At 35.2% G+C, this 27,691-nt stretch overlaps 1 protein-coding gene across 3 annotated transcripts; it reads left to right on the top strand.

Annotated features, from left to right (window-relative positions):
• Positions 1-215: 215 nt before the first annotated feature.
• Positions 216-26,144, top strand: LOC115699992 (uncharacterized). 3 transcript variants are annotated; one of them, XM_030627537.2, is made up of 27 exons: positions 216-658; positions 957-1,116; positions 1,601-1,693; positions 1,977-2,079; positions 2,250-2,412; positions 7,936-8,110; positions 8,366-8,494; positions 8,593-9,189; positions 9,305-9,907; positions 10,589-10,657; positions 10,770-10,883; positions 11,013-11,258; positions 11,482-11,529; positions 11,689-11,835; positions 12,374-12,538; positions 12,622-12,684; positions 16,384-16,494; positions 16,591-16,674; positions 16,774-16,821; positions 20,076-20,150; positions 23,621-23,716; positions 23,932-24,012; positions 24,106-24,177; positions 24,830-24,874; positions 24,994-25,077; positions 25,168-25,271; positions 25,491-26,144. In XM_030627537.2, the coding sequence occupies exons 1-27, from the start codon at positions 456-458 to the stop codon at positions 25,606-25,608; spliced, it is 3,996 nt and encodes a 1,331-aa protein (XP_030483397.1). In that variant the 5' UTR covers positions 216-455; the 3' UTR covers positions 25,609-26,144. The 3 variants fall into 3 exon arrangements, with proteins under 3 accessions (XP_030483397.1, XP_030483405.1, XP_060962678.1); XM_030627545.2 differs by lacking the exons at positions 8,366-8,494; positions 8,593-9,189; positions 9,305-9,907; ... (16 more) ...; positions 25,168-25,271; positions 25,491-26,144 and adding an exon at positions 8,277-8,309 and having other exon boundaries at positions 266-658; XM_061106695.1 differs by lacking the exons at positions 7,936-8,110; positions 8,366-8,494; positions 8,593-9,189; ... (17 more) ...; positions 25,168-25,271; positions 25,491-26,144 and adding an exon at positions 3,399-3,765 and having other exon boundaries at positions 266-658.
• The last annotated feature ends 1,547 nt before the right edge of the window (positions 26,145-27,691 follow it).

The raw sequence follows: 27,691 nt of genomic DNA, 5'->3' as shown, positions 1-27,691 counted from the left end.
ACTTTCATCCATGTTAGATTTTTTTACTAAAATTGGACAAAAGTCCTTAAATTTAACAATCTTAATAGTTAATGAGTATTTTTAATGACTTTAAAAGTTTAAGGGGCATGATTTGATACATTTAAAGTTTAATAAGTAAAAATTCCCAAAAAAATATTTTAATGTGTTTTTGGATACAAAAATTGAGTAAAAAAATTGTAATAGGAGGTTGACACGTTAAGAGATAAGAGTAGGGAGAGCTCCTCATATTACTTCTCTTTAATATAAAACCTATAAAACCTACATAGCAGGTCTGTCTGGGTTGGGTTAGTGTTCCATTCTCCTCGCCTTACTTTGAAAATAGAAAGAAAAGGAACCCAGCCCAGGATTCCACGGTTTCATCTGTTCTATGCATCCCTTATCATCTACCTAAACCCTAATTTGACAAGCAGAATTCTCATTCGGAGTCGGACCACATGGCCGGACCTCCCAGAGACCAAGCTCTTTCTCTACTAGCTGCCGCCAACAACCATGGCGATTTGGCAGTCAAGCTTTCTTCTCTTAGACAGGCCAAGGATATTCTTTTGTCCCTCGATCCTTCTTTTGCGGCCGAGCTTTTACCTTATTTGGTTGAGCTTCAGTCCTCCCCTGAGGTTCTTGTCCGAAAATCGCTCCTCAAGTAAGCTCCTAAACCCTAAACACTTATCTATCTGTTTATTATTATTATTAAAGGTGGTGGGGGTGTGTTCAGTAGGGGTTTAGTTTGGAATTTGGGGTAGGGGGCGGCTGGGGAGTTCAATAGTTTACAGTTATCTGTGAAATACATGTATGGGTATTGTTTTGATGCATGTCTACACACACTTGTTTTTATAGCTAAGCTAAATAATTGACAAGTTTATAGGATGTGAGATAGGGTTTTATGCTGCTGGCCGGTAAATGGACCTTAATGAGACTCATTACTTTTTGACGGTTGGCAGGTTGGTGGAAGAAATTGGGTTGAAGGCAATGGAGCATTGCTCTGTGCTGATGCCCGTTTTCTTGACACTTTTAAGAGATGACCACCATGACGCGGCCAAACAATCAATTATTAGTGGCTCGAATTTCTTTTCTAGTGTTTTACAAGAGATGTCATTGCAGGTCTCTCTCTCTTTCTCTCCCATTTTTTGAGAAACATTTCTCTCTTTTAACGTTATGCATAAATTGTGGATGATAATATTAAACTTAAGCAAATTTTTGTTCACTCTCATTTAACTAAATGATGTTAGCGTTTCAAGTTGTTTGCATCGTATTGAGTGATGCAGGAGTAATTTAAGTTAATTTACTTGGAGAAATATAGCCCCACATTATTGTAATTTTTTCTTCTCTATTTTCTAGTGAAGCGCAAATGAATGTGCATTAAAGAAAAATGGACTATTTTTTTTGTACAAACTTGTTTCTAATATAGCTGAAATTTTCCATCTTTTGAGAAATAGGTTTGCTCATTAGTCCACAACTCATCAGAACATAATTCATATATTCATTTTCATTCATGCTTTTTGTGGAATTTTAATGAATTTGTGCCCATGTTCTTTTCTGAAATTTGTTATGACTTGGTTGAATACTTATTGTACGATTATAATAGTTTCAACGGTGTGGTAAAGTGGAGAGGTGGCTTGAAGAACTTTGGTCGTGGATGGCCAAGTTTAAAGATGGCGTATTTGCTATAGCATTGGAGGTAGGTAGACATTATAGGTGCCATTAAATTGAGTTCTGCAAAGTTGTTTGTACTTTATTTATTTATTTTTTGGCAATAAAGAAAAATTTTATTATAGCCTTCCATGTAATAAATTTTCTCATTTCTTCTTTTCTTGTTAATTTGTATTTTTGCGTCTCACATATATTATTTGTATTGTTAAGATCAGATATGGCTTTGTCATTGTAATTTCTTTCATTCTTTCAGTCACTTTAAGAATAGTAACTTTCAACAGCTAAAGTTTTTCTTTGATGTGTTTTTGTAGCCTGGCTGTGTTGCGACAAAGTTGCTAGCACTGAAATTCTTGGAAACATATGTTTTGCTATTTACATCGGACTCAAGTGAAACTGAAGCTCCTGTTGCAGAAGGTACTCAGACCTACTTGAACGTCCTGTGGTTTTACTGAGAAGATGGGAATAGGTTTTAGGCAGTTAGCTTACCTTTTTGTCTAGTTTCCATGCGAACATTTGTCCAAATTTGAGTTTTCATCTCTCAGAATGTGATCGTTTGGATATTAATTTTAAGCTAGTTGTAACAGGAAGTAGGCGGCCTTTTAATATTTCGCAGCTGGTTTGTGGTCACCCGGTTCTTGACTCATACACGCTCATGTCAGAGGCAAATAGGACTCTTGGCATTCTATTGAATTTGCTGCAGTCAGCTAGCAGTTTACCTGGTCCTTTGGCAATCTCCGTTGTGAATTGGTGAGTATTGTACTATTAAGGGTTTTGCTTGTTTTTTATCTTAGCAAATCACTTTCTGACTATGGCGTTGTCCATATCTCGGAATTCCGTGATGATGTGAAATTGGTGAAGATGACATGGGAAATAATTTAAGTAAACTTTTTGGCATGTGGGTATTATTATCAAGCATAGTCTTAGGAAGCTATGTTTTTAGTTTCGTGTTGAACCATCTTTTAGTATTCATATCTTATTGCCATTATTGTGGAAACAAAAGGCATTTAGTCTATTCTTTGTTCTTTCAAGTTCTCTGCATTACTTTAGTACTTTATTATTTAAGCTAGCTAGAATTCCCATCTGTAAAGTATATCTCAATCTCCAAACATGCTTATAAAAGTGTCACAATATATTTCACATTTAGGTTGGATATTATCTCAATTTTCACTTCATACCTTTTATCTTTTGAAGATTTTAGAGGTTTTTGACCGTTTGCCTATATTTTTTAGTTTATTTTAATACAATTGTTTGGGTTTTTATGTCTTAATGTTCATGTATGGTATGATGGCTATAGCATCCATTATCTATAGGGACGACTTTCATATATTTTATCATCTCTTTAATCAACTTTGGTGTTTTGGATGTTTCTCTCTTTTCTACTCATTTAGATGTTAGAATATGGTATTATGTTTGCTGACACACAACTAAAGTTGCATCCAGAATGTACATTGTTACTGATAACCCTCCAGTGGAATGTGACTTGAAACTTTGTATTCCTGAAATCTATTGCAAGGTTATATATTTTCCCTAATTTAAATGTGATGGTAGCATGTCTCATTACTGTTACTGATATATCTTCAGAATAAAGAAGGCATTAAAAAATTCAAAGGTACAAACAGGAAACTGGATTTTTTCCTCTGTTTTTAACCATCTTGAAATTTATGAGGGGATCACAGAAGCTTGGGCACAGGTTGTAGAAACAAGTTCAACTGCTTGTTGTGATATTATTGCAGTATGCTGATGAGCTCTCTTAATTGGAGTTAATGGATACTGCTGCATTGGCGGTTCAGATAATGAGATTCAGGGATATGCTATGTAAACTGCACGTTGTTTGGGTACTTTGGAGCCCCTTGCTGATGACAACGTTGCATAAATGATGGATAATATGGTGGTCTTGTGTGCTGAGGAAAATATGATAGTCAAGCCATGCAGTTTATGTTTGTAAACTGTTAGATAGACCATTTACTTTTTACCATTTTCTAAGTTCTGTTCTGTATGTGCATACAGCTAATAATGTCGAAGTTATTCGAAAGTGTATTGATTATTATAACAGTTGACATACATTTGACACACTTAATAATTAAATTTTTTTTTTACCTAGATATGCCGAGTAGCATTTTGCTTCACTGCTCTCATTTTGTTTTATTTATGACTCTTTTGTGCATTATACTGAATTCACTCTTTTTAATTTTTTATCATTTCTTATTATCATTTAATTATCAGTTTGTGTGATCAATATTATGCATCTTTGTGACTATTCACCATTGCTGGCTTTGAAACCCAATCTCTGTTGTTGATGATGGTACAAACCTCTTTTTCAAATTAGATTATAAATCTACTATCAGACTGTTGTAATTTGTCCGCCATATCTATGATCTGTTATCTGCAGAATTAAAATGGTCAAGGAACATCATCTTTTAAAATCCATTTAATGCTAATCTGCAAATTCATTTTCCTTAGGATATGCATTCAAACAATTTTGATAAATATTATTGCCAAAGTAATTGGTTATTTGATTTGTGTATTATCACTGCTTATCAGCCACAATCCACTAATTCCTGCAATATTCATTGGTGGCATAACTGTTGGTACTTAATATGAATTTTCTGCTACATTGGAAAATATAATTTGTTGAAGTTATTTTATTAAATTTTGATTGTATTTTCATATTATTTGCGGATACAATTTAGAATCATGGTAATGGTCATTGCCATTTTCCAGTACCACAATCATGTTATCTGTAGTCAAATTGATAACTTTAAAGATTGAATATTTTACTATATTTTGTATGATCTTTACTTCACAGTAATTATTAGTTTTCCTTAGCAATTTGGTATTGATTGAGTTTGCAATCTGTTTTGTTTAGAGCCTATATTGCTGAAGCAGTTAAATACAAGTTTAAAGGCTGGTATATATATAATCTTTAATAAAAAAGTGGTTAAGAGGCAAAAGAACAGAGATGCTGTAGAACCTGTCTTAGGAAGTGTGTCCTGTATTGTAACATCAAACAGTATCAACAATTTTTATTTGATCCTTGTGAATATTCTTAATATATTTGGTGATCATCTGCTGCTACGTGAATGCTTCTCCTGTTGTAATTATGAGCATGCCTTCTGTTTATTGCTTTAGTTCGTATCAATTATATTCTTGGCAAGGTGATCTGAAACTGTTCGTATCAACAATTATATGCATAGATTGTGGCAAGATTGTGGAACTGTTTGGTTTGCTGGCATTTGCAGGGATCTGAAACCTCTTAACAGCTATGTATTAGGATATTTAATGAAACCTAATAACTAATGAAGGACTATGAGAAGATACATAGTTGATTTTCCTTAGTACGAAGCTATTGAAAATTTAGAGGATGTGATTCATATCAAAGTTCACTTTTTTTTTTCGGATGCTATGTTTTAATGAGAAATGCATTTGAAATGGGTGTGAGTATGTCAATTGTCTAGTTTATACTAGTTGTATGCATCTACTTGAAGTCATTACCCTACCAACAAACAATCAATTTTTAATTTCTATAAGCGGCTCATGTGTGTGTGTATATATATATATATATATATATATATATATATATTTGTTTTTGTTCAAATATGGTTTAATTGTTGTTACAAGCTTGTTCTCACTATCAGAATAGTCAAAAGATGTCATGTTTGGTAGGCTTTTGAATTGGTATTTGCTTGTGGAGTATAGTGACCCATGATTTTTTAATGCTAGATGAGCTAAGACTATAGATCTATCATGGAATAGCTGTTGGTAGCAGGTTAAGCTTCAAGTGATTTATAAGTGAAATGTATTGATGATATTCATCTATTTAGTTTGAAGATCCTTTTAGCTAGATCTCAATTATGTTGAACTTGGATTATTTGAGAGAATGTTGAAGCTGTAAAATACGTTTTTTACTGTACGACTTTAATTCTACAGGTCACGTGCAGGGAACTTTCCTAAAACACAGCAAAGTAAACTCTGTTTGCGTGGAAATTTATTTCCTTAAAAGAATTAAAATTCATTAGACTTTTCCTAACACCTTGAAGGAGGTATATCATTGAGAATGAATGAAAACTGCTAGTTTTCAGACAGGATTGGGGTTGGTAAGCTTCAGTACTGCTGGCATTCTTGTGTAACTTGCTAGTTAAATGTTAATTTGAGCAAGTTTTGCTGTGTGGGTGTCTGTGCTAACAACATTCTCGTAGAGAGATCAAGTGCTTGAGTTAATCATGATATGAAGTCCACCCTAAGAGAGGCTTAGGAATATTTTTTACCAATTACATAAGTTTGTCGTTTCCTTGTCATGACTATTGAATTATTATTATTATTATTATTATTATTATTATTTATTTTGCAAACCGTTTTTATAATGGTGTTTTGGGCAACTTCAAGATGTTGATTGAGATGATGTATGAAAGGCTTATTCTAAGATTATGTTTTGGAGTTTAGTGGAGCAATTCTTGTTCAACATTTACTAAATTTGCTGGAGAAAAAGCCTTTTTTTGTGTATGAAGCAGCAGGTTCATGGAGATCATATTATCATTTTAGTAAATAGAGACTAATAATTTAGTAGTAGTCTGTTCTATTTTCAAGGTTTGAGAGGAGTATTTTGGTGTGCAATGATTAGAAGTGTGGTGGAATTGGAATGGAATTACTTTTAAACTAAGTTTAGGTGGTGTTATGTTATACAGAAGTAGTTGCGAGCTGAGTTTGTTCTCTATTTTTATTTCATTGAATTTTATGCTTTATCAATTTATGGAAAAATGAAAAATCCTTTAGTTTTGTCACCCCTAAATCTGTTTAGTCACTCATCAACGTTCACGATATAGATCTGTCAAAGTTTCATGTATTGCATTGCTCAATCGTGTGTTCTTTCTTTTCTTTTCTTTTCTTTTGTTTTTGTTTTTGTTTTTGTTTTGTTTTTCTGCATTTTGCTTGTTGTTTTTCTGCATTTTGTTTTACTCTCTCTTACTCTGTTTAAATTGGTTTTCCTCCCCAAAAGTGGGGGTTTTAATCTATATCAGAGGGTGGTCAGTCTAAGACAACAGCCTCTCCTCTTTTTTTTTTTTAAAAAAAAATTGTGTTCTACCCTAGTCAGTTGTCTGGTTTAGAACAGTTATGTTCTTCAATGTTTTGGCAGTCTTAAAATTCCGCTGGTTGTACTTTTCAACCATGAATGTTTCATAATATTCTTGCCAGATTCCTGCTGATTGTGCTCCTGGAAGGTTTGGTCAATTTGATTTATTATTTCTTTGACTTCTGGAGTTCTCTTTTCCAAATCGTACTTACTTGTATGCATTTACTATCCTTGTAATATTACTCTGTCAAGATTTTCTATAGTTTTATACCGAGTATAAATCACAGATGTCTAGTAGTGGCCTTAACCATGTTGACAGAGGATGTAACTTTTGTTGTGCATGCACACTATTATTTCCCCAATGAATGTGTTTTGTTTACATTGATAGATTGAACTCGTCATCTTGTTTGCTTTTTGTAAGATATAATTAGATGTCTTAAGATGATACTGCGGGAGTTCTATGTAATAAATAAAATAACTAATGATCTCTTATTATGAGCATATAAGCTTAAAGGAATAAAGCCCTGTGTGGGCTAAGTTAGTAATTTAACTTAATTACACAGGTCGACAAAGTTAAATTGTTTTGGGGATGCATACTTGAGCAAAAATTGTCAATGTTGCCTAACTTTTTGACTGTAAAGTTTTCTGAAACAAGTAGGATAAGATATATTGAAATTCGGCAATTAGAATTTAGTTAAGGCTCCTTTTGAAGATCTAGTTTTCTCATCTGTTCATTTGTTTTAAGAATATTTAATATTCTGTTTTTGAGAAAATGTAGTGTCTGAAATGTGGTTGCTGTTTGTAGAGTATGTATTTGATATATTATTTTACTATAACTGTGCTTGATGAAACAATGCTGTAAAGCCATATGAGGGTTCCTGATATTTTTTCATATCATGTATATTAAGTTTCAACTTTTGGCTGTTTTGTGAGTTATATTAATTGGTGTCTATGATGTCGCATGTTTGTCTGAATAATCTCTTTATTTATAGGAAGATCTGCGTTAAAGTTGATTTCCATCTTTCCAAAGTAAAAATTAGTTATCTTTTGTTTGTTGTATTGGTTTCTGCCTTTTTATCTTTGGATTCTTGCTTCTTAATCGTGTTCTGCTTAAAATGTTGATTTCATTTTATTTTGTACTACAAATCTTGCTGTTTTAACTATTTACTAGTAATCTCATACTGCATTTATTTTTTTGATAGTCTTGCAGCTATAGCAAGAAAGAGGCCTCTTCACTACAGTACAGTTCTCACTGCGCTGCTTGATTTTAATCCGAACTTTGAGTTGATGAAAGGATGTCATGCTTCCAGTATCCTGTATTCCATAAGAACCGCGCTGTTGGGATTTCTTAGGTCTACTACCCCAGCTATTATGGAGGTAAAGATGTTTTTCTTGTACAATGCTTATTAATATGAGTGTTATGAATATTATAGTTAATGATAGGACCTGTCACTGTTGCCAATCCTTTATTATTATAATTGTAGCATGAGTACACTTTTTTGCATTTTTGTCATCTCTTTTCAATATGAAATTTTGATTTTAGGTTGCTGAACTGTTGTGAACGTTAATAAAGTGAAAACTAAGTGTACAAGTTGTGGATCACTTTTTCGATTTTCCTCTCTTTTGTATCAGTCAAGAGATAGCTTAGTTCGTGCTCTACGAACCATGAATGCTGGAGATGCAGCAGATCAAGCTATCCGGCAAGTTGACAAAATGGTTAAAAATGCTGAACGTGCTTTACGTGATGCTCGGCTGGGGAAGGTAATTGTTGGTAGCAGCATCCTTAAGCTGTTCTTCTCTCACTCCTTTTAGTATGCTCTAATCAAATGGTTTTCGCCTCTCTTGTCTTTCTATCTCAGGATGATCAATTGTCAAGCCCGCTACTTGTTTCAGGGGATCTGCTAAAAAAGAGATCTGTGCCTTTGGACAATGAAGACTCAGCTAATAACCATGAGTTACCTTCTAAGAAAATGCGTCATGATTTAGAGACCTATTTGAGTGTGCCGGTTCAAAGTACTGATTTTTGGCAGGATGGCAGTTCTGTTAATGGTCTGTCCCATGATATTCCCTTGTTGGATGGTGAATTAACTCCTGTAGAAAAGATGATTGCAATGATTGGTGCTTTGCTTGCTGAAGGAGAAAGAGGCGCTGAATCACTTGAAATCCTTATTTCAAAAATTCATCCTGATTTGTTGGCTGATATTGTCATAACTAACATGAGGCACTTGCCTATGACACCCCCTCCCTTAACAGTGGTTGGGAATTTCCCTGTACCTCGCCAGATAAGTTCTTTAAATAATCCAGGACAAGCTAGTTCTGGATCTCCTCGAGCAAATTCTGTGCAATCCCCAACTCTCCCTGTGCAGATGCCTTTCTCTTCTGCTACTAGTTCTTTGATTTCTGACTTGCCTATGGCGAATAATTTTCCTACCGATTCAAAACGAGATCCACGGAGGGTAGACTTTACTCCTTTTTTTTTTTTTCACTCTCTTATATGTTTATTTTACTTTTTCCTTTATACATTTTGAATTTTTAGTGATTTTGAAATAACTTCTTGTGCTATGTTTTTAGGATCCCCGTCGGCTAGATCCACGTCGCATAGCTACCACTGGACTTGCATTAATTCCTACTGTAGAGGAGGCTTCTTCCTTGCAATCTGAATGTGATGGTTCTTTTTCTTTGAATAAGCCTATTTCACATTCTTTTGGGACAAGAGTTGAGAGTTATTCAGAGCCTGTTGTCTCCATGGAGGAGGAAATGGAAGGTCCATTGATTTCTGTGGTGGGTCAATCAGTTCTCAAGGAGCTTCTTGAAGAATCAGAGGAAATTGCCCCTGCAAAACAGGTCAAGTCTTCAGATCCCACAGATTCTGCTGTTTACACTAGTGATGACTTTGTTCCAGAAGGGTTTCCAGATGTTGCAGTGAAAGATGAAGTTGATACGTCATATTTTCCAGAATTTGATCAGCATTCACCAGACCTTTCAAATGCATCTTCATCTGAAGATACCTGTGAAGATCTACCTCAGCTTCCAGTATATATGGAGCTAAGCGAAGAACAACAACAAAGTGTTAGAAAATTTGCAGTTAAACGGATTATTCACTCTTACAAGCATTTATGTGTGACAGATTGTAGTCAGATGCGCCTAGCATTACTTGCTAGGTTGGTTGCACAGGTAATTATTATGTAATTTTTTAGTTTCATTTAAGTCTTTTTTTCTTTCTTATTTTTAGTCTGTCAAGCAAATTAATTTGAACACAAAAGGAACAGTTCTAAATTATTGCTCTATGTGGGTCTCTCCATGTGAGATTGAGTAGCTAAGTGACAATAATAAAACATCTGGATTTATATGCTTTCAAAATTATCTTCATTTTATGGGACATAATGCATGCGTTTTTTGCGAATGTGGCACACTTCAATATATTTTGTTTTTCATGTTTTATTTAAGGTGAAAAAGAAACAGATGTTAAGTGTTAAAGGTACATTGTCTGCTAGAGAAATTAAGTTGCTATTCCACATGTATTGCCATGCATATATGTCAAAGCAATAACTGTTGCATTGTTCCTTTTACGAAGTTTTGATCCAAACAGTGTTAGGTCCAGGATGCTAGTGATTCATTCATATATGTCAAAAAAAAAAAAAAAAAAAAGAAAAGGAAGAAAAGGAAAAAAAAAAGAGAACTTTTATTATCTATTTTCCATGCATATATGTCAAAGCAATAACTGTTGCTTATTATCTATTTGTCTTGATGATTTTACGTAGTATATTGATTTGTGATGATGCCTCGCATTCTCCATCTCTCTATGATGTTTTTGGAAAGTGCACATGTGATGTTTGTTTAATTTGCTTCTCACAGATGGATGCAGATGATGATGTTGTTGTGATGGTGCAAAAACATATTGTCGTGGACTACCAAGAGCAGAAGGTATATGTTTCTTGGTTATTCAGAAGTATATTGTTCATGTTTTTGTCAGTTTGTTCTATACCCCATTCTGTATTTGTTGTTTTTCATTTTAATGCTTGAGAATTGGTTTCAGGGACATGAGCTTGTATTACACATCTTGTATCATCTCTATTCACTCACAACCCTAGATTCAGTTGGAAACACCTCTTATCCTGCTGCCGTGTATGAAAAATTTCTCTTGGCAGTGGTGGGAACTTTTATCTCTTTCGACTTCATAATTACTTATGTCTCTCAGATTTACCATATATTTATGAAAATATACACATTTTCAAATTCATGTAGGAGAGTTACCTCTTTGTTCTTTCTATTAATGCAGGCCACATCTTTGCTCGATTCATTTCCAGCTTCAGACAAATCTTTTAGCAAACTACTCGGTGAAGTTCCAGTTTTGCCTGATTCTGCATTGAAACTACTAGGTGATCTCTGCTACGCTGATGTTACTGACCAACATGGAAAAGATATTCGTGATGTGGAACGTGTTACGCAGGGCCTTGGTGCCGTCTGGAGTTTGATTTTGGGACGCCCCCTGTATAGGCAAGCTTGCTTAGATATTGCTTTAAAGGTACCATGGACTGAGCATGTTATCTCTGTTGACAAGAGCTTTACTACCTGCAGGCGTCTTTTATCTTTTCTTGATATCTATCCGATCTGTATGCCTGTGACTTTGTTATTCTTGTTCAATATTCACGTTTTGAGTCATCCCACATCAATGTTCAAACTATTGTTTGTTTTTCTCAATTTTGTATTATTCTATTCGTTAACTTTAAGATGTTTTCTTTCTGTAGTGTGCTGTTCATTTACAAGATGAAATTCGTGCAAAAGCTATTCGCCTGGTATGGAAATTGATTATGACGTCTTGCTAACTGTGGTTGCTTTTTCAAGCAGTTTGGCTGGGTTTTTCTTTCATAAATAAAAGTTTATTTCGATCTTGTTTTCACTCTTAAAGAATCTCAGCTCTTGTTATTTAATAGTTTTTCTGGTTTTTGGGATAGGTGGCCAACAAACTCTATCAGTTGAGTTATGTAGTGGAAAATATTGAGCAGTTTGCAACTAGCCTGTTGCACTCAGCAGTGGATAACCATGCTTCAGATTTAGAGCATCTGCAATCTGGGTCCACTGTACATAGAGCTACAGGGATGGTACTGTTTTCAGTTTATTTTTTCATAAGAGTCTTACCTTTTATGTGGCAATTAGAATTCAAAATAGGAAAGAAGATTTTGATATCTCTTGCGACGGTATGCATTTTAAGTCTAGTGCATTTCACCCAAGAAAGAAAAATGTGATTGTCACATATGTTTGCTGCATGTGCATGGACCATTGGGTTTAATCTTGCATCATGCTGTTTCTATATTATGATCTGTTATTGTTATGAAATCTATGGTTGTTCAGTCTAGTGCATTTCACCACAAAAAAAATGTGATTGTCGTATATGCGTGCTGCATGCATGGGCCATTGGGTTTATCTTGCACCAGCTGTTTTTGTATTATGATATTTTATTGCTATGAAATTTGCACATCGGTTTGGCATTGAAGGCACAATATCATCGAGTCACTTTCTGGAAATTCAAACACCATATTTTAGCTTCCCATATTTTGCTCCGGTCAAACTTCTACTTGGTAATAAACTGCACTGCATGTAATATTTTATTTGTTTCTTAATCGATTTTCGGGGTTCTAGGTTGGAAGCCAAGATACATCAGTTAGTGATTCTCAAATTTCAGATTCTGGAAATTCTGAGATTGATTCCACAAGGGAGGGTCAGCGTGTAGCACATAGCACAACAACAATTTCTATTCTGGATGCTCAGCGACTCGTTTCTCTCTTCTTTGCTTTATGCTCTAAGGTTTGAGTATATTTTCTTTTTGACCATCTGTGTTCTCTCTTTCTGTTTTGCATAACAGTAACATGGCTTCCCTCTACATGCAGAAACCAAATCTTCTTCAACTTGTTTTTAACATTTATGAACGAGCGCCAAAAATTGTAAAGCAGGTATCTCTCTCATGATAGGTGTTTTACCACTGTAATAAAAGTACGTATGGGCATCCATGACATTAGACATTTAGAACCACTCAGTACAAAAAATTGACATTATCATGCTATTTCCTCATTCTGCCAAACAAATTGATGTTGTGATACTATTTCCCATATTTTTTACACGACCTTTGTATTGTCTGAAAAATGGGAACACTTAATCCGAGAAACTATAATGTTGCAATGGAGCCTTTGCAATCTGGCTTTTTGAGCAACATATTTTACATTGTTTTCTCTCCTATATTTTTTTTTTTTTTTGAGTGTTTTGTGAGTTTTTGCATGGGTCAATGTTTTCCATGGTCACCATGAACTTGGGCCGTTGGGCTATGACCTGGTTATAGTTCGAAAAAAGCCCATAATCTTACTGGTTATGGGCGCTTAAGCCAAGAGGGATGTCTAGAGTGATAGAAACTTGTGCTAACTTATTCTATTTCTAAGGAGGACGATGACTTTGATGACTTGGAAACTCTACAGAGATTCTCTTCTCTAAAATCACAAACACAAAACTAAATGAATCTCGCTAAATGCTAAGGCCACTATTTGTAGTCTATGGCTAATAATAACCCGCCGTCCATTGGATACAAGGAAATTTACAAGGCAATATATTTATTAAAATGATAGATAGCCAAGTCTTAAAAGTAAGGCCTGATCTCCACAAGATATGTGAAGACTGGAGAACAATTAAAAAATATTTTCACAAAAACTTTGAATGGGGTGCAGGTTGATTATGTTTGTAACAAGCTAGGTATGATTAACATTTATGCTTCAGCTTGAGGGGGAGTGTTAGAATATATATATTTTACATAGTTTCCAATTTCCTCCTGGTTTCCTATTTAGTCTCCCTAGTCTTGTATATACATACTTAGCTATTTTATTGAATAAAATATAATTCCATTCACTATTTTCTACCGTGCACAATTGGATTCGTTGGAGTACTACAAGGTTTTGCTCCTAATTTTTTTGTGTCAGTTAGCAAATTAAGTACATACATCCTTTGAAATAGAAAAATGTCTTATTTACTTCGAGTGACTTCAACTCCCAAGACATACTTGAGCACCCCTAAATCATTTGTGTGTAATTGAGTATAAATAAAAGATTTAAGGGATGAGATTTCTCTAGTATTAAATGATACTAACAGTTGATATTTTATAGAACACAAAATGGTATCATTTTGTTAGTTGTGTATGTGGATGACATCGTTAATAAAGAAAGAACACCCAAACACTAAGTGAGAAATACTAAACCACAAACGGAAAAGAACTATGGAAATAAACGACAAGAGATGGTTGAACAAGGAGCAGAAGTGAACTGTTGCCGTATTCACGGTCCCTCGTGCCTACATGTACCGACGCGTGGGGAAGGATACCACGACTAGGGGCGGCGCAAGCCTCGCGCGCGATGTTTCTGGTGGCCAGACTCATGGGTTTTGACGATTGATGGCTGGGCAGTCCTCGTGTGGACGGTGAGAACTAAAACACACTTCAAATAGGGTTTCCGAAAAAGAACCTAAAATAAAGAAAGAACCAAACTTCAAACACAAACCCTAATTTTGGAATCAACCTAAATTTCGAATTCTCAACCGTAATCAAATTGCACGATACCATGTTGAAAATGGTCAATCAATTGCATATATTATTCAATAAAATAACATGTATTTATATACAAAACTAGCAGAGAAATAGGAAACTAAGTAATTACAGTTAGTTCCTAATTTCTTAGCTAATCCATAACTAATAGACAACTAATATATCCTAGCAGCTTCTACTCCCTCACTAGAAATTTTATGGCTGAGGTATGCAATTGTTTGTCCATACTCCAACATTTTTTTATTGGAGTGTAGTTGATGTTGTAGGACATTATAAAGATGCTCTTTTTGGGCTAATTCATGTATAATATGAACTGGAATATCAGGAACAAAGATAAGAATAAATTTTCTTAAATAAGGGTCAAAATGTTGTTTATTATGGGCTGAAAAGTGGCAGGGGCGTTGGTGAGTGTCGTAATGTGTCCTAAAAGCACTATCTTGTGACATCTGACCTTAACTCGAATATGGTATCAATGATGTGTGTAGGAAATTTATCCAGAAAGGTTACTTTAATGCTCAGTTGTCCACGCAAAATCACCCGGAGACATTTATTTTATACCCAAAAAAAACGTGGTTAGAGTATTGACTCTGGCTGACTTTTGTGATGCCTTTTGTGATGCCTCCTTGCAGCATTTGTTGGACCAAGCTCAATTTCATTTTTTGGAGTGGTTACACGTGTCCCGTGAGCATTATTGTGTGCTTTCACTCCTAGGGAGTAGGCCTTCGGGTAGTAAAATGTAGTTAAAAGCTTGCAACACTCTCTTAAAAGTTCTGGTTCTGTGGCGGGTGAGTTATAAACAGAGTTCGAAAGGGTCAAATCTTTGATGATTTCATCGTACATGATTGAAATGCGACAAATTTTGGATAGGTATTCTACATCTAAACTGAATTCTTTTAGGTTAAAAAATACATGTTTAGTTGCTCGAGAATAGTTATGAGATTTTCTAGAAGAAATAGGGGTTCTGCTTCTAGTGACAACATGCTATATTGGGGGGTGTTATGTGGGACTGCACCCCATATATGTTATCAAATCACTATGTTCTAAGAAGAAATATTTGAATATCAATCTCATCGATTTCATAAGTATGATATCATCACTATTCTTTTAGGACCATAAATAAATCTAAGGACTAGATTCCTATAATTCTAGAGTATTCTTTTTTTAAGATAGATAGGGTCAAATTTCTGTTACGACATCAATAAATGGCTTTAGCGTTCAACGCGAGTGGAAGCATATGGTTGCCCGATTGGTTAAATGCTATTAATGAAATAGTAATTTACTATTCTTAACAATAGGTCCGAGAGATTTTTTTGTTCATCATGCTATTGCTCTAAGCTTACGTACAATTACATTGATCTTAGTAAAAAAAAGCTTTAGGACCATATTTACTGGGTTTAGTTCAATCAAAAACAATTGATCCCTCTTTCTTGATGGTCTTCATCACATTCTTGAGACTACGGATTGCTCTAGGGAGACATCCCCATGAAGAGTAACATTCTGCCCACCTAGCTAGGATGTCATCATTAGAAGTCTCGAAATTTACTTGCCATTCCCAAATTTACCAGCCATTGAATCCCAAGAATCACATCTGAACTCGCCAAGTTCAATGGTAAAAATATCTCCACGATGGTTAATCCTTGAAAGCTTGAGTATTTGTCCATTCCATGTGCCTTTAATCTCGTCTTCAGGACCATGAAATAGATTTCTTTATTAGGAAATCCTAATGCTTACTTTTACTAATTTCCTATTATTAAAAAGAAAAAGTGAAAAAAATAATGGGAAGGACCCTAGATAAATGGGTCTTTTCTCTTTTCAAAAAAAAAGGAAAAAGTGAAAAGAAAAGAATAACTGTAATATTTTAACAATACATAAGCAATCAGTAAATAGTAATAATTAGATTGTAGTTCTTAGCTGATTATGTTTTTTCACTTTAGCTGTTTGGTTTTTGTGGAAATGGATTTTCATCACCCAATATGATTATGTGCAATTAAATTTGTGTGATTTCAAGTCATTATGTAATTTTTTATCATATCTTTTAGATTTTGTGTTACGGTTCTGACTTGCATTTCAGGCCTTTCATCGCCATATCCCAATTCTCATAAGGGCACTAGGTTCATCTAATCCTGAATTGCTCTCCATAATATCTGATCCACCCCAAGGGAGTGAGAATCTTTTGATGCTAGTAAGTTTACTTGTAGCTCAGTGCTGTTGTCGATATTGTTTCTGCAATGCGTTTTTTCTTTAATCTGGAAACTTTTGTGCTTTTGTTTGGTTTCAGGTACTGCAAATTTTGACCCAGGAGACGACACCGGCTCCTGATCTGATAGCTACTGTCAAACATTTATATGAAACTAAATTAAAGGTTTTTCTAAATATGATGCTGTTTTCACCCTTAATGGTAATTTTTTTTTTCATTTTTTTTTGGTGTCTTACATCATAAAGCGGGTTAATGTTGCTGCAGGATGTAACAATTCTTATCCCAATGTTATCTTCACTTTCTAAAAATGAGGTATGTGCTATTCTTAATTATTATCTTTCAGGAAAATCTTTGTTTTCTCTTTAGCAATGGAATAAGTGGTTTCTCCTCTTTAAACTGTTTCTAGTGATAATATTAGGCCTAGTTAGTTAGAAGGTTATAATAGAACCTAATAGTGCTAGGGACTTTTAAGGTTCGTATGGTATGTTGGTATTACATTGTATTGCATTATATATTATGTTATGTATTTGCTTGTATTACAAAGCTGTATAAATATATGATAAATCAATATCAAACAAAATACTATATAAAAATTTGATATATAATGCTAGGTACCTTTCATTCGTACATTGGCACATGTTTCTTCGTCAATGACCTTGAACGGTAATAGGAAAAGTTTTTCGGTCAATCCCATATGAGAATTTTGTTTGCAGTGATTAGAGAAGCCAACATTTCATAGCTCAAGCCTTGGTGGATGGATTCCATAGGTTAAGGGATATTTTCCTTTCTAGCAATTTGGAATGAAGAAAAAATTGACGTTGTGATGACTAAGTTTGAAGGTGACACCTTACTGGGGTACCAGGTAGATCACAAACTATGACCCATGCTACTTTGGTGGTAGTTAAGGTGCATTCAAGAAGGGTCACTACCTAAGCTATTTAGTCCTCTATGGTATGATGTATATGTTAAAGGTTATTGCCTAAAATTTATTGAGCTTTCGACACCATTGGACAATATTTCGAGTGAATAAACTTTTAGCTTCAACTAGGAAATGAAAACATTAAGAGGACATCCATCCCTTGGGAAAACTTTGGCCACTCTATGCTATGATGTTGATTGTTAAAAATGAGGGGTTTGGGATATTAGTAGCGCTTAACATGTGAACACCTCAGATGAAACAGTGTAAGTTATATGTGGAAGGAGGCAGGACACATTTTGGACAGCGGCTACCTTGGTTGTGTTTTGGGCAATGTAGTTGGAAAGAAACAATAGAGTTTTCGAAGAGGAAGAGGAATCAACGGTAGGACTCCGGGAGAAATTTTAGTTCTGGTTCGCAACTTGGGTGTACCTAGCTAAGGGGTTTGAGGGATTACCTTTTGTGGATCTCAGCAAAGAGTGGTCAACTTTTATGTGTTCAAATCATTATGAGGGTCTTAGATTTTATCGTTTTAGGGCCTCACTTTGACGTTTTTGCTTTTGTGTTAATAGTATTCGTCCGCCATAAGTGAGGCTCCCTAATAAATTTTCGAGGTTAGTCTACGACATTTGACCTCTATCTCTTTAGAACAAAATCATGTCCATCACTTGTGTCAATAGAAATTCAAATTCTTTTACAAGAAATCAAGGCAAATCATGAGGTGTTTTTAAAATTCCATTACGCCTTCCTCCTAGTCGAGACCACGAGCACTCCCTCTCATTAAAGATGGATACCATTCCAATAAATGTGAGGCCATATTGATATTGTTATTGGAATTTAATCCTTTTGCCCTCTAACTTTCTTGGATGTAATTGCTAAGACATTAGTAGGTTAAGAATGAACAGATATATAGATGATGTGTTGAAGAATGAGGGAGGCCTTAACGGTTAGGGGCCAGTCTAAGACAATGGCCTCTGTCTCTTTTTTCAAAAAAAGAATGAGGGAGGCCTAATAGTTGATATTCTTGCTCTTTAAACAAAAATTCTTAGCTCACGGTTGGCATTCGCGCTTCCTAGAGAAGGAGGTGATGTTATTCTTGAAATTAAACAAGAAAATAAAGTGAAGCACAACGACAACTTGGACACAGTACTACTAGTGCAAATGAATCATGAGGCTCTTGTTTCTTGGAGGATGAAACTATTCTTCTGGGAGTCCTTTTTCGTTAAGATTAAATAGTTGTTCTTTAAAAGAAACCAAAGCTTGGTTTTTGTCACAGCTACTGCAACTCAGAGGTGAAACCCCACCTGAAGAGGAGTTGTCATTGCTCCATTGTAAACAACCAAGAACACTTCCACCCCAAAAAAACCATTAGATTGCGAGGAAAAAGAATTTCATCGGGCTTGCAAAGGTCATAGGTGGATAGTGCGACTCGATGGTGAACCATTATTGATGTTCATGGAGACAGGATAGAAAGAAATGGGGCATCAGTGGTACGGGGATGTTCATTGAGCTAGGTATTTGCAATCTTTACCAATATCTTTTGGTTCATCGATGGGGGAAAGGCATGGTGGATGCTGGGATGTCGGTCTTGGCGTCTCGGGTGATAAAGGCTATTGGAACTCTAGCTACGATGACAATTGTCTTTATGGGAGGCAACATTCAAAAAGGAAGTAGAGGCTTAGTTACTCCAAGAGATTGTTGCACCACAACAGCTGATACGATTTCATAGTTGGGTGATCTTAGACGATGATGGGAATTTAACAAATGGGATGAGTACACCTGGAGTAGTCTGCTCTGAAGATATAGTATTTTACTAAATTTAGCACACTATTAATGATCATTTATTATTACACCATTACTATTCAATATTATTTTTATTCAATACATACGGGAAAGGGATTAGTCTAAGATAAGTGGCCTCTTTATCTTTTTCAAAAAAAATTCATTATTATTTTGATATATAATTTATTATTTAGCATTAAGTAGAGATTTTTTATTTATATATTTTGTATTTTCTTTTTAAGTCAAAGCTAATTAAAAAACTATATTTTTTATTTGTTATTTTTTTTTCTCTATATATATTTACATCTATTTGCATTGGAGTACAATTGCAAACAGTGTGCCAAATATAGAATTTGTATCTTCCATTGGTGATGATCTAAGAGAGATTAGTCAAAGGGTTGTTAGTAGAACTGAACCTATAAATACTAAATAGCTAGCTAGATCACTGTTTAGGTATCTGATTATTTGTTTATATTGGAAGAGTAGAACTCTTTTTGTGAGATCTCCGAGTGTCTCAAAAACTTGGGTTAGTGTAATTGTCTTTGATGTCAATGAAAATTATTCTCTAGATTTCATATTTTTTTTGCACTTCTGTTTCATTTAAAATAGTGCTGCAAATATCAATCTGCAACATTACAAACTACGTGCTGTCTCAGGACTTGACTAGCAAGTTGGTGGATTGTTTTACTAATGCCAACTTACATAGGAAAAAAAACAATATTTTCAGATGATTCCATGTTGGTGTTGTGTTTTATTGATACTTTTGATTTGTGTGTACTTTCTTTTCCATAATGAAGATTGACTGCAGATTTTTATCATTTTACATTCCCCAACTGTGGTTTGGCCCTAATTTACTTTGAAATAACAGGTTTTACCTATATTCCCTCGGCTTGTTGCTCTTCCTTTAGAGAAATTCCAAATGGCTCTTGCACATATACTACAGGTATTTATTTCTTATTTGCTATCAGATTGGACATCATGGATGTATTATAATAAAATAAGCCCTTGATAATAAAATAATTATTTACAGTCACTTCGTTAAGTATGATAGAACGGCTTAAGACTTTCCCGCTATGATATGTAGCTAGCTATATTAGCAGTATCAGACTACACATTTTTATTATTCTTAACCAGGTAGCCTTTATGTAATCAGGCAATAGAATCTGGTATGAAAAAAGCTTAAACATTTACCAGACCATACACTTATTTTGTGTGGGAGATATTGCACTCGATTGTTCAGGCAATAGAATCTGGTATGAGAAAAGCTTAAACATTTCCCGCTATGAAATGTAGCTGTATTAGAAGTATCAGACCATACACTTTTTTGTGTGTGAGGGAGGAGGGAGATCTGCTCATAAATTAACAGAAAGGCAATATCTTGTCAGCTAGAGTACTTTTATTAGTTCCCAACTTTGTCGTGATCTGTAGTATAAGGATTTGCAATCGAGCATTCTTCTTTCTTTTTGAAGATCAAGAACAAATTTTTGTCGAGAGACCACAATTCCTTTCTTTGAGCGAGCAATTTCCAATAGCCATTTTTGCTATAGAAGAAGATTGTTGTATGAGTAAAAGTATTAACTCTCTGGTATTGAGAATACCCAAAATTTTTCACAAGCTTAGTAAAACAATCAAACTGCTCTATTCTTCCCTTGAATGTCAATTTTGGGAACATATGGTTGGTTTTCAAAAAAAAAAAGGTGACATCCATGGTGTAGTCGAATTTCTTTTATTTTTTTGAGAAAAAGAAAGAAGCCTCTGTCTTAGACTGACCATCCCCCATTATGTATAGATATCCTCACGTATGGCGGAGGAAAACCGTAGTAACAATAGCTATTATAGTTCGAACAGGAAAAACTGTAAGTTCAAATCAAAACTTCGCCTTAGGAACTATAAAAGCAACTCCTAAAGTGATTAAGACATGTCTATAGTAGTATTGTCCAATCTCTACAAAGATCTAAAAAAGAAAACTCCTCAAATTGTTTAGTCTTGTAAACCCATGTAGCTGACCAAAATTTGACTTTTTCCCATAAAACCTCGATTGATAGAACCTTCAAAGGTCCTAGAATTTCTTTCCAACCACACAACCCATAATGTTGCTAACACTGCAGTCCTCTATAGTTTTGTTCTTCTTTTGCTGCCAACTAATTTGCTCACCAATAAATATGGGATATTATTATGCAATACCCAACAATTCTCGAATTCCTTCATTAGATTAGTCCATAATCTGTAGGCAAAGTTACATTCCAATAACAGGTGCTTCACATCTTCCTCATTCTTTTTGCAAAAAATACACCAACCCGGGGAACTGGATAAGTAAGGACGTCTTTTTTGCAATTTATCGTGAACATTCACTTTGCCTAGCGCCAATAACCAGCTGAACACTTTGACTTTAGAAGGTACACTGCTTTTCCAAAGAATTTAGTACAAAATCGGCCTTTACTACTCAGATCTGATGTGAACTAGAAAAAAGTTGATTTACATGAGAAAATCCCTCCAGGATCCGACCTCCACACTCTATTATCGTTCACTACTTTAAGCACTTTAACATGTTCCAGTTGCTGAATCAATTCTATGAGGTTGCAAATTTCCCTCTTCATTAGATTTCTCCTGAACATAAAGTTCCAGCTCACAACACTGACACCCACCCACCCCTTGATCAGCTACAACATCTTTTATGCTCTCGTTCTTTGCCTTGGAGATCACAGCTAAGTCAAGGAATGCAGTCCTCAAAGGAATTCCTCCAATCCAAGTGTCTTCCCAAAATCGGATGCTTTTCTCATCATCCACTCTAAACATTACCAATTTCGGGAACTCATTGTATAGGTCTGAAATATCTCTCCGTGGCCCTTTTGGTGACATACGTGATCCTCATCTTGAATCCCAATTTTTTTTTGCTTTTCCATAGCGACTCATAATTACTTTGTGCCATAGTGACTTGGATTCCAATGGGAGTCTCCTAAGCCATTTCATAAGTAATCATTTATTTCTCATGTCCAATCTTCCAGTGCCAAAACCACCCTCCTCACGAGATCTACAAACGTCCTCCCAAGCAACTAAGTGATTACCCCTAGCTAAATCACCACCTTCCCATAGGAAGTCTCATCAATTTTTTCAAGGCTATGATGACTATAGTTGGAGCTTTAAAAAGGGAGAGATAGTAAGTAGGAAGGGAGGATAGGACAATGAGAGTTACCCTACTTCCCTTTGATAAGAATGCACTTTTCCAGCCATCTAGTCTCTCTACATACTTGTCTAAGACCGTTTCCCAAAACTTTCACTCCCTGGGCGATTCCCCCAAGGGCATTCCAAGGTACTTCAGTGGCCAACTTCCAACTTCACATCAAATTTCAAAAGCATACTGTGACACCACTCCCTCATTCATTGAAGAAAAATGGGCCAAGATAGTGTGGAAAGGTAGCGCACCCTCTAAGGTGAAAGTGTTCAGCTGGATGTTAGTACTTGACAAGGTCAATGTCCATGAGGTATTACAAAGAAAAAGACCATATCAGCTACTATCTCTGGGTTGGTGTGTTTGCTGTAGAAAGCAGGCTGAAACGTCTTCTCATTTGTTTTTGGAGGGATCCTTTAGCAATAATCTATGGGATAGACTGCTGGGCAAATTTGAGATTCAGTGTTGTATGCCTCAGACATGCAACCAACTAATCATGTGCAAGCTAAAAGGTGGGAGAAGAATCAAAAGACTATGGACAGCAGCCATTCTGGCAGTCTTTTGGGGTGTTTGGATGGTACGAAATGAGAGAATATTTGAAGGAGATGATAATGGGGTTGAAGTGGTTTGGGAAAAGATCAAATTCTGGGTGGCCACTTGGGTATTTAAGACAAAAGGCTTTGAGGGATAGTATTTCAAGACTTAACTAGAGAATATTCTACACTAAAATATAGGCAATTTTAAATAACTCATGTTTGTATATGATCTAATATTTTTGTGCCTTGTGTTATATTGTAACCACGGTTTTCCTCGGCCGTAAGTGAGGCTCCTGAATAAATTTTGGGACTTGGGAGGAGGCCAGTTTTAGACAAGTGACTTCTGTCTCTTTTTCAGAAAAAAAAATAGAAATTATTTAAGTTAGCAATCAGCAACTACAATATTGAATCCACAATCTAAGTAAATGAAGAAGAAACAGAATAGGCAATATACATATATTATGAATAGATGATTACCCGAATCATTTAAGTCAGGGATTGCAGCGATCATTTAGAGGAGAAGTATCAACAAATAACTTTATTTTTGGAAGTGTGCTTCTTCTCCTTACCTGGTTTACCTTCTTGTTGTGGGCTTGCATCTTTTGGGGAAAAGAGTTTTTTTTTTTTTTGGGTTAGTGTGCATTAATTAATAAAACAGAAACATAGAAGTGAATGACAAGGATTTGCTGAATTTTAATTTTATTGCAGGGTTCAGCTCATACTGGTCCAGCTTTAACACCTGCCGAGGTTTTGGTTGCCATTCACAACATTGCTCCTGAGAAAGATAGTCTCGCACTTAAAAAGGTAAAGTTTGCTATCATACTGAACAATGTTGTGATTTATGAATACATGATATTGGTAATGGTCAAACTTCATCTCTCTCTCTCTCTCTCTCTCTCTCTCTCTCTCTCTCTCTCTCTCTCTCTCTCCTTTGTCCTCTTGCTTCTTCTATCTTTCTCTTTTCCCTTGTTAATTCTCATTCCTACGCTGTCATAACTCTTTTTTCTTCCTATTTTCAGATAACAGATGCTTGCTCAGCTTGTTTTGAGCAGCGGACAGTATTTACACAGCAAGTCTTGGCAAGGGCCTTGAGCCAGATGGTATGTGTCTATGGTCTCTAATATATTTTTGTACAAGTGCCCTGTTGTAATATTTTTTGGCTGCAAAGTGCTTAGTTATTATTTTATTTTCAGGTTGAGCAGACTCCACTACCTCTTCTCTTTATGAGAACAGTAATTCAGTCAATTGATGCTTTTCCTTCACTGGTATCTTTTTTCCCCTGCCAAATATAAATCTCATCTCCCATTAATTTCAAGAGTTGATATACTTGTTACTGGAATCCTGGATTGTTTTTTTGATGTCTTCTGCCTGATGGTGTCGCCACATAGTTTAGTGAATATAGTTCTTTCTACATATGTTTTATCTTTCTTTATAGCATATAATGATTAAAAACTCTTCGTTCGATACGTATGTTAGGGTATGAGATTCACTTAAATACAAGCTGGTTGTACAATGAGTGATAGGCATTATACCAAATATGAAATCTAGATACTAATCTTTATTGATATTAAAGTCAGAACTATAGTCCAAGTTTTTGAGACACTTAGCGATTTCCCAAAGAGTTTAACTCTTCCAAAATATACAATTAATCAGATCCCCTCAAATGAGGCTACTGAGATTTAATTATACTCAACCCTCTGACCTCTTCTATTTGCTTCCCTAGGCTACATGCAACTAACAACAAAACTTCTTACAGTTCAGCTCCCTAATAGCCAAACAAAATACTTGCATAATGACAGCTAGGCATCACTAAAGTAACAAAGTCTTATTACTTATTTCTATAGTATGTGGCCTAACAATGAAATGGTAAACATGAGTAAATGATCTACAATGATACTCATTTGTGATTTATCCCAGGTTGATTTCGTTATGGAGATACTATCCAAACTTGTGAGCAGACAGGTACAAATTTCAAATTAAATTTCTCCTGTCATAACTTGTTTATTATCATGATTCCGAGGCAGTTATGTGAGCTATTATCAATGTCAACAAACTTATCATGGTCAGTCTTTCATCTTCAGGTCTGGAAATTGCCAAAACTTTGGGTTGGCTTCTTGAAATGTGTATATCAGACACAGCCACATTCTTTTCATGTCTTATTGCAGGTATGAGTTGTTAGTTATATGATGATCCCCTGTTTGCTTTGATGGATCAGTTTAAACATTTTTTTTCAACAACGTGCTTGCTTCTTTCAGTTACCGCCACCACAACTTGAAAGTGCTTTAAACAAGCATGCAAACCTCAGAAGTCCCCTTGCTGCTTTCGCTAGTCAGCCGAACTTGATAAGTTCACTGCCTAGGTACACTTTTATTTACTTAATTATTCTTCTTAAGGCTCTTAACTAGTGGACATATGCAGTTAATTATTTATTTGCTGAAATTGCAAAAATTTGGACTCCTGGTAATTGATTCAGTAATTCATTTAAAGACACAGTGAACCTTTTTTGCTCACAACTTATTGCTGGGAGCTTGGGATCATTTTCAACACACTTGATAAATTTATGCAATTTTTTTGGCAGATCAACACTTGCAGTTCTGGGTCTTGCAAATGAAAGGCAAATGCAACAACCTCACCGTTCATCATCCTTTAACTCTTCAGATGCAAGTTCATCAGTTCGTGGAGCAACACCATCATGACCGCTCATAACCTTTGCAATTCTGGAATTTGATCTCTATTGTATATAGTTGAAACGACGACGACAACGACAGTGACATGTGATTGAATACTCGAAATATGGTGATTGATTAGTTAGCTATTCCTTCCAATTTCTAGCACATAAGGAGGCCTTCTTATGAATCATCGATCGTCCTAAAAGGATTTGTTTCACTCTCATAATACTCCTGACCAGCAGCAGCTGTTATCAGAGTGTATCATAGTGCTCTGTCTTTGTATTTGTAATCTAGTCTCTCAAATTTTGATTTACTAGTTTCCTTTTGGAGAGCTAAGTTGATGAAGCCATCAATTACATTTGGTATTATTGTAATAAATTCTCCACGTTCCTGTTGTTGATGGCTTTGGTTTTTATTGTCATCCAAAGCTGCTGCCTTTGGCAAAACATAGTTTCTTAAAAGGGATCCAATGCAAGTGAGTGGACAAAGTTTAGATAAACATAGTTTTTTTTTAGCAATAATTAGATTTTTATTTGTAGAAATAAATAGAATTTTTTTTTTTTTGACGTAGTGATTAGAATCACCTATGAATTTACGATGCAGATATTCACAAACCGCACAGGAACCTCCTCGAACTAGGATAACTTATCGTCTAATTGAATGGCATGCTTGTCAAACCATGAAACTGGTAAAATAAGCGAGCAACATGAGACAAACTGTCCTCGAAAATTTAGACAATAAAACTATAATGTGCTCAAACAGCACACCAAAATGGCTAGAGCTTCAACTTGTAACATCGAAAACTACACGCTAACTCGTAAACATATCAAACGACTCCACCAAAAATCTACAAAATAAAAGATAAAGAAAAGTGAATTACCTCTAGGGGTGAAAATCGGTCGGTTATGGTCAGTTTTACAATTTTATAACCGACCGGTCGGTTACGGTTTTTATTTTACGAAAATTCTAACCGACCATACGGTTTTTGGCGGTTTGGCGGTTTTATGCGGTTTTGGGCAGTTTTGACAGTTTTTTGGTTAAACTATTTTTTTATTTCAAAAACTGAAACCGACCGCCATGTCAAAAAAATTGAAACCGAAACTGACCGCCAAATTCGGTGATGACGTGGAACCGAAAATTCAGTTACGGTCTGGTCGGTTTGATGGTCGGTTTCGATTTTTCGGTTTTTATGAACACTCCTAATTACCCCTAATAATGATATTAAAAACTAATAAAAATCTTAATAGTAAAAAGAAGACAATTCTCAAATAAATTATATTTAACAACTTATCAGCAAAGTCTCTGTAACAGGAGGGCCCCCACAAAATCGACCTACAAGATAACAATAAAACTCTATTATCACACAATTTAATAAAAAATATGTAATGTGAATAAAGATTGTAAACTCAATTCATATAATAATATCAAGACTTGAAACACTTATCTGTCAAAACTCAAAAGTTGTTTGCGGAAGCCATGAATATTGAATAGGATTATGGTCTTTTAGTATATCACTTTAAAATATATAGGTGTTTAATACTCTAAAATTTCTTAAACCACAAAATACCCCCATTCAAACACACATTCTAACTCTCCCGCTTTCTCTCGGCTATCCCTCCCTCCCTCCCTCTCCCTCTCTCTAACTCTCACCAAATCCACCTAAAAAAACCCACGACCACTACACCATCGTTGTTCGGCTGCCCATTTGGATGAAACCCACTCCTCTCTACCCCTGACGAAACACAGGAGGCCATCGCGAAACCCACTCCACTTTTGTTGTTTGTGGTTGATTATAAGGAAATTGTTTGGATTAGATTACATTTTAGTGTTTTGGTTGATTTTCATTGTTTTTTGTTTAAGTTTTAGTTTTTCGCTAATTATCGACATTTATCAACTTTGTGAGCGACGTCTTTCGACTTCGTCTAAAATAGTGCAAGATATGGTAGTTATTTGGGTTTTAGCAATATTTATCGACTTATTTTCAACCTTTGTCGACATTATTTGGCTAGGCTAGGAAGCTGTTATAATTAGCGACACTGGTCGACGTAATTCACGACATCTCGCGATATTAGCTAAGTTATTGAAAGTTAAGACACTTAGCGACATGAAG

Source organism: Cannabis sativa, chromosome X (assembly GCF_029168945.1).
Source record: "Cannabis sativa cultivar Pink pepper isolate KNU-18-1 chromosome X, ASM2916894v1, whole genome shotgun sequence".
In the NCBI taxonomy this organism is placed as follows: Eukaryota; Viridiplantae; Streptophyta; class Magnoliopsida; order Rosales; family Cannabaceae; genus Cannabis; species Cannabis sativa.
Note: the sequence above shows the minus strand (reverse complement) of the source record. Positions and strands in the feature narration are given on the sequence as shown.

Coding starts and splice junctions, on each gene's coding strand:
- LOC115699992 (XM_030627537.2), top strand. CDS start 456: ATGGCCGGACCTCCCAGAGACCAAGCTCTTTCTCTACTAGCTGCCGCC. Junction 16,822..20,075: donor CTTCACTTTCTAAAAATGAG/GTATGTGCTATT, acceptor TTGAAATAACAG/GTTTTACCTATATTCCCTCG. Junction 24,013..24,105: donor CAAGGGCCTTGAGCCAGATG/GTATGTGTCTAT, acceptor TTTTATTTTCAG/GTTGAGCAGACTCCACTACC.